At 46.2% G+C, this 7,878-nt stretch overlaps 1 protein-coding gene across 1 annotated transcript in view; it reads left to right on the forward strand.

Moving 5' to 3' along the window:
• The first annotated feature begins 1,105 nt into the window (after positions 1–1,105).
• The window catches only part of LOC126986919 (arylsulfatase B-like), a 157,076-nt gene continuing 150,303 nt past the window's right edge, over positions 1,106–7,878 (forward strand). Inside the window, exon 1 of the mRNA XM_050843433.1 lies at positions 1,106–1,148. Coding sequence (XP_050699390.1) covers positions 1,106–1,148 — 43 coding nt within the window. The remainder of the gene's footprint in view (positions 1,149–7,878) is intronic.

Below are 7,878 nucleotides of genomic sequence, written 5' to 3' on the forward strand. Positions count from 1 at the left end.
CAGCGCCTATAAACCCATATATAAGTCATTAAAAACACTTTGGTTCATATTTTCATGATATTTAACTGGTCTTATACCTGCAGTCCTCGCAGAGAAGGTAGCTGTGGCGTCCACATATGGGAACGCTGCAATAGGTACAGGAGGACTTCACTTTGGTGTCATTACTTTTGAGGAAGAAGTAACACCTCCATTTCTTCTTTTCCCCAGGGTCTTTCCTCATCCCTCCCACATACATGGGTCCCAGACTCCCAGTAAAAACCGCCATCTATTCACTGTGCATATACATACTTATCGGCACCAGAACACCCAGTAACTACTTGTAAAATAAAATATAGTCACTCTGGTTTTATAATATTCACTTTAAGAACCATTGCTATACATATTTTGTCATGAAAATCTCACTCACATAAAAAGACCAAAAAACGAGAAAAAACGCATATGGGACACCATCACTTGCAAGCGTACTCAATCCACAGTTTACGGCCAATGGGGGTGCTGGCCACCCCCTCGTCATCACAAGAGCAACAGTTTCCATAAGAAATGCTCACACACTATTGTCCAGCAAGCGTTTTTTGCAGAAATTCAAGTTTTGTCACAATAAGTCGGCCCTCTTTCTTCCTGAAAATTTAGCTACACTATTAGGGTTTGGGGGCATCCAGCGCCCCCAGGGCAGCCACAGAATTGCCTGGGGTGAAGAGTGAAGATGATGCCCACTCTCTCTCGTGAGGCCAGAGCCATAATGACCAGAAAACACTCGCAGTGCGGTGTTCTTTGACATCACTGTGGCGGAAAGAGGGAAACAAGCTTCAGGATGTAGGCTGGGGGTGTCGGACACCCCCGGATTACCTATCTAGGGTTAAGGGTGCTGAGCACATTGAACTTACTTGAGACTGTCACTGCATATTCCTGAGCACATGCCAGGTCCTTCAGCCTCTCAAGATGTATTAAATTGCAATATGTTTCAAACAATGCATCATTTGCTACCTATCAGTGCTGACACGTAAGAGCGTGTGAAAACTACCAAATGTGGCACCGTCATGTGGAAATATTCTCGCTCGGTGTGTATATATGTATATACATATATACAAGCAAGGACAGACCAGTAATGTCAGTCATAAAACACTTCAAAAGAGAACTGTTCTCCTCAGGTACGTGTTATTTCAGTTTCTTACTGAAACGTCAAATTTTACTACACACACACACACACACACACACACACACACACACACACACACACCCGTGCGCGCGCGCAAGGTTCTTGAATGGTCAGATTATGCCTATTAACTTTTACATTCATGGATAGTTATCGTTAATTCAGACCCCTTGGTTTGAACGTGTGCAAGATCGCTATCCCCTCTAAAATTTGGCCTTGAATAAAACGTGTTTGAACGCTTATCAAAGGAGTTGCTTACCCTCCTGCAGTTATCCGTATTACAAAATTATTTACACCTGCGTCACTAAATAACTAGTAGGAGAACTACACCAGCTAGCCTCTATTATTTTGAGCTCAACTACGCTGTCATCTTGAACGATTCCTAATTTCAGAATAGGAAGTTGCACATTCTTTTACTGAAAAGAAGATATAGCTGGTAGATACAGTTATGTCTGCACATGGATGGTCCTGATATTTATGAAGAAAAAGTGGTGAAAAATTTACTGCTATGCTATGTATGATAATATTTAAACTAGCAAGTAAGCAACTTAAATATACATTTTTCTATAATCCGTTCCACATATAAAATATAACCATTATGACTAAAATATTCAAGGAACCATAGATCAATTCTGAATTTTCGATCTCTGCGTGGCAAAGTTTCGTGCAAAGCTTGAGATACATGCTTCAAGTGTATTAGATATCTTAGCTAACGTGCTGATGCCAGAGATTTGTTGTAAAAAAGAATAGACATAAAATGTGCCCTCTCTCCATGGTCCCATTGAAACTGTCACACCAGAAATAGCTTGACAAAGATTAAAATAAATTGGTTGTGGATGACACTGAACATGATATGATATTCTTAAGTGAAATTTTAAATTGTGCAAAAATTGTTTTCATGCAAGTTGTCCGGAAGACAAGTCTGCAAAGATTCTCTGGCAGCTTTATCCATACTTGTCCGTATATTTCCATCATTATTACGATAATACCTCTGCTCAAAATACCATTTGTTTACCTTGTACTTGATATATTCTAAATCAAGTTTCATCTTGGATAGAACGCGTTGCATTTAAGGTGAATGTCTCGGTTTAATGCAAATATTTGTTACTTACTATCGGTATGATGAAGGGACTTCTTGCCACCAAACATGTGTTTCACGAATCTCTGTTGGTATTTATATGTTCGGAGATTAATCAATCATTCAATCAATGGGGGCATACGCCGGGGGCGCGTCGCCTCGCCCACCCTACGATGCCAAGCCCGGGGGTCTCTCCGGGCGAGTCTCCATGTAGGCCCCCTTCCCAACCCAAGTACCTCCCGGCAGGATCGATCGACTTGCTCAAGCCACGAACTCCGTGGGCGTCCCCTTGGCCTCCTCCACTCAGGATTGTCTCTTACAGAGACAATCCTGAGTGGAGGAGACAACCCCGATGAGCAGGATCAGCTTCCGGAAAACGTGCCACGTGCCGTATAGCTGGAGTTGGCATTGACGGACTATGCAGGTAATATATGTCGAATCACTCTCACGGAGTAGTCGCCGGTTTGACACAAAGTCATTCCAGTGATATCCCATGATTCTGCGTATTCACTTATTACCAAAGGCATCAATCCGCCTCTCCAAGTTTCCATCTAGTGTCCATGTCTCACAACCATAGAGTAAGACAGGGAGCACAAGGGACTTGAAGATCCGGATCTTTGTCCTTCTGCACAGGTATCGACAACGCCATATACTCGTGTTGAGCGAGTCCATAACACCGTGGGTCAGACCAATCCGTCGTAAGACTTCCTGGCCAGACTCACCGTTGTTATGAACTACGCTACCAAGATACGTGAAACTTTCTGAGATATCAACGTCCTCGCCACATGCATGAACAGACTGTATAGTGTCATCCAGCAAGTCTCCAAACACCTGTACCTTGGTCTTGGCCCAGGAGACCTGGAGTCCCAAGGGCTTCGCCTCCTCGTGCAGTACCTCGAGAGCCATCACCAAGACCTCCAGCGACTCCGCCAGGATTACTGCATCATCAGTAAAAACAAGGTCAGTGACCCTGGTATTGCCAATGGATGCTCCGCAAAGACTGGTCCACAACTCTGCCCAGTACCCAGTTCATACAAATGTTGAAAAGCGATGGGGCAAGGACACAGCCCTGCCTCACTCCCGCATTCACGGGAAAGAAGCTGGACAGGCCCCCCACACACTTCACAGCACTCTGTGTCCCAGAATACATGCCAGTCAGCAGAACAATAGTACTCGCAGGAATCCCACGGAGTTGCAAAAGTTCCCTGAGTGCCTCACGATGCACTGAATCAAACGCCTTCTTGAGATCGACATAGGCTTCAAGCATCCCCTGTCGAAACTCACGTCGGCGTTCCACCAGTACGCGAAGCGCTAGGATACGGTTAGTTGTTGACTTACCAGGCTTGAACACAGACTGTTCAAGTTTCTGCAGCTTCAGCAGCTGGCTGCGAAATCGCATCAGCAATAGGTGGGCAAGCACCTTGCCTGGCACACTGAGCAGTGTAATACCACGGTAGTTGTTGCAGTCCTGGCGGTCCCCTTCCCCTTTCCAGATAGGGACGACCAACCCCCTTTTCCAGTCAGGAAGAATGGTACCGGACTGCCATACGTTTGAAGGTTTCCCACAGTTCTACTGGGTCCTCCAGGGTGTCGAGCACTTCAAACCGATTTGAGACTGTCACTGCATACTTCTGGGCGCATGCCAGGTCCTTCAGCCTCTCGAAATGGAACACAGTAGTGTTGCATCTCGAGATTCTTCTTGACCTGACATGAAGCTTGAGTGTTGCAACAACAAGCCTGTGGTCAGTTGCAAATAACTCAGCACTCCGGTAAACCTTGCTGTTCTGAAGGATTTTCCAACGAGTACTTACGAGAATGTGGTCTACCCTTCCGGTATCGCTGTACCAAGTCCAGCGGTGCAGCTCTGGTCTCTGGTACCAGGAACCCGCAATTCTCAACCTTCTGGATTTTGCAAAATTCAGGAGGAGAGAGCTGTTGATGTTCCTGGTACCAGATCCATGGGGACCAACACATAGCTCGTAGCCAACCCTGTCAGTGCCAGTAGTAGCATTGAAGTCGCCCAGGACAATGAGTGTGTCCCGGGGAGGGCACTGGTCTAATACGGAGTCGAGTTTGGCGTAGAACGTCTCCTTCTCTTCAGTTTCACGCATCTCGGTAGGAGCGTACACTGCAACAAGAGACATGAAGCCCAGTGTGTGCTTCAGCCTCACTCGCATTATACGCTCATCAACCGGAGCAACCTCAACCACAAATGGCAGCAGTTGGCTGGAGATGCCCATAGCTACCCCCCTGACATGGAAGCCATTGCTCATGCCGGACCAGTAGAAGGTGTACCTCCCCTCACTGATCTCGTCATTGCCAGGCCTCCTTGTGTTAGAGAGTGCCATTATGTCCACCCTCAGCCTTCTGAGCTCATTTGATAGGTACGGCAATCGATCATCGTCCGAGAGGCTCCCGACGTTCCAGGAGCCCACACGCAGAGCCCTCCGAAGGTTAGCCCCGGGCCTGGTTTTGCGGGCGGGCGCAGCCTCTGCACCACCCCGGCCACCCCCAAAACAAAAAGAGGGGCTAGGGGTCCCTTCCTCCTATGAGGTGCAGGGGTCCCGTAGGCTTTGCCCTGCACCCGTCACTGACGATAGTCTCCCCGGACGCGGATGTATCCTGGAAGCCTGCCGTGCGGTCGGGCCCCTCAGCAAGACCAGATCGGGGTCGAGGCTCACGCCTCAACCCCGACCTCTACTTTTTAATTTGTTTTTGGCTGAGGGTAAGTTTTTTTTTGTGGGGGAGGGGGTGCAAACCCTTCCCCTAACCAGCCCAGATCAGGGGCTGGCCTGACTGCTCGCCATAGGGCAGGGACGCAGTACCCCTGGGGGGATTAATTCCCCGGCTACCCAAAGAAAGAAGCATGGACAGAAGAGAAAGAGAAAGCGGGGGAAGACAGCTCGGGGGAGGTTGAAGGCGCTGCATTTCTCATTCAGATAGACCCGCCCCTAACCATATTAATGCATCTAAAAACACAATTATGTTTTATGCATTCGATTCGAGTGATGACGTAGGACTCTGAAATGATTTTTTTCCCCCCTAATTCAATTCTAAAATGATTCCCAAGTATATATCTTATGATACGCCTTCGTAGGAAAGCAGTTAGCATTTCCTACGAATACGCAGGTCCATGTTTGACGCTACCAGAAGCCAACCCTGCTCATCGCTCATCCTGAGTGGAGGAGGCCAAGGGGAAGCCCGCTGAGTTCGTGGCTTGAGCAAGATGATGGATCCTACCATAAAGTACTTCGATTAAGAAGGGTGCCTGCATAGAGACTTGCCAGGAGGGATCCCCGTACCTGGGCGTCGTAGGGTGGGCGAGGAGACGCACCGACCGGCGAATGCCCCCCTTGATTGATTGATTGATGAATGGGTACTTCGGAAATCCTGTGTAAGGCAAACTATGTCAACCCTTATGTTACACTGGCCTTGTCTCCGGGGGTAATGGGTTCCCACCCGCTACAGGCAATTGGACTGAGATGAGTACCGAGGCCATGCGCAGCTATAGCGTGTACCCCCAAAGTTACCTTTATGTTATGATGTCTATTATTAATAAATAAACCCAGAACTGATATCAGAGTGCCTTATAAGATTTATTAGTCATATTACTTGAGAAACATCTGATAGTTTCAATTTTTTTAGCCATCAAGTATATCACAGGCTTATCTCATGTTCTAGCAACCTATACTGGTGATCAAGAGCTTGCTGATAAAAGTACATGGCACGAAAGGGCTCTCTTATAGCCCATTCAACCAATGCGCTGGTTAAAATAAAACAACAACATGGCATACTCTAAATCACAACCATAAAGAAAAGATATGGTCAGTTTGTTGCTAAGCCATAATAACATCCCGGTAGCAAAGATGCGAAGTGGCTGAGTGATCAGCGTGCGGGCGTGGTGTCCTGTAGGACCAGGGTCAAGACCCGCCCGACGCTACAAATTGAAAATTTTCATCATCGCCTCATGGCCGAGGAGAACACGCATGCTGCCCTGATGACCACCTGTCAACCCGGACTCTAGCGAAACTATCTAAAGAGAAGCTAGTGCAGCTCGGATGTGGTCAGAAGGAGCAAATGGCGCCATTATATAACACTAACGGGCTCCGGGTAACCACTCAAGCTCATAATGAAAGCCTCTCGGGGCTGTAGAGCAAACAAAAAACAAAAGGAGTCTGCTCCATCTATATCCTTTAAAGTAAACACATATATTCATTATTCATATAAAAATAATTATTAACATTGCAACTTTTCTGCAACTACTACTGCTACTACTACTACTACTACTACTACTACATCTGCTACTACTACTACTACTACTACTACTACTACTACTACTACTACTACTACTACTACTAATAATAATAATAATAATAATAATAATAATAATAAAATTACAATTAGAATTACACGACTCCAGACTGGAGGCTGCGGAACGCTTAACCTCAGACCTTGCTATCATTTCCGATTGAGAAAGAAGGATCCTGGTGTCATTCAACGCCTCAAAAACTTAATTTCCCCACCTATCCACTCGACACAATCTTCCAAACACCCATCCTCTATTCTTCGACAACAATCAGCTGTCACCTTCGTCTACACTAAACATCCTTGATCTATCGTTAACTCAAAATCTTAACTGGAAACTTCACATCTCTTCTCTCACTAAATCAGGTTCCTCGATATTAGGGGCTCTGTATCGTCCTCGCCAGTTCTTTACCCCCGCATAGTTGCTATTCATATACGTGTGTGTGGGTGGGGGGGGGGCTCCACACACACAGCTCTCTTGGACAGAGTCTAAAGATCTTCGTCTCTTAAATTCCTCTCCTCTTACTGACAGTCTCGTACCTCTTAAATTCCGCCTCCATGTTGCCTCTCTTTCTATCTTTTATCGATTTTTTTCACGCTGACTGCTCTTCTGAACTTGCTAACTGCATATCTCCCCCAGTCCCGCGGCCCCGCTTCACACGACTTTCTGTTCGGGCTCATCCCTTTACTGACCAAAACCCTAATGCAAGAGTTAACCAGCATCTTCACTCTTTCATCCCTCACGCTAGTAAACTCTGGAACAATCTTCCTTCATCTGTATTTCCTCCTTCCTACGACTTGAACTCTTTCAAGAAAAGAGTATGAGGATATCTTTCCTCCCGAAATTGACCTTTCTTTTGGCCACTCCTCTTAACGATTATTTATAGGAGTTGTGATTTGCGGAATTTTTTTCCCCCTTGAGCTGTTTCCTTTACTGTAAAAAAAAAACTACCATTAATATTACTTCTATATGGCCTCCATCCATTAGAGTTGCGTTGTGAGAGATATATTTTCTCATATTCTTTTACAAAGCAATTCATTGGCCCCAGCCTCGCTAATGACTGTGGCCGACAGCCAACTTTATGTGTAGTGTTATGAACATTATTATGTATATAGTTCTTGAGCTAAGAGAGCCTATGGTTTATACGGCTATCAGGCACCGTCGCCTCAAAGTCCAGATCGGCAATGTGGGTGGTTTTGGGTGCAGGTGACCTGGTTCTCAGGCACACCAAGGACAGCCTGCATCTCATCCAGGCGACCACACTACTTCTCGGCTTCTGTTTCTTATTCCCCAGTGTTTCGGCGAGTCTTAAGAAACTCTGGGCCAATTGCTGGTCCCATC

This window comes from Eriocheir sinensis, chromosome 6 (genome assembly GCF_024679095.1).
Source record: "Eriocheir sinensis breed Jianghai 21 chromosome 6, ASM2467909v1, whole genome shotgun sequence".
Classification (NCBI taxonomy): domain Eukaryota; kingdom Metazoa; phylum Arthropoda; class Malacostraca; order Decapoda; family Varunidae; genus Eriocheir; species Eriocheir sinensis.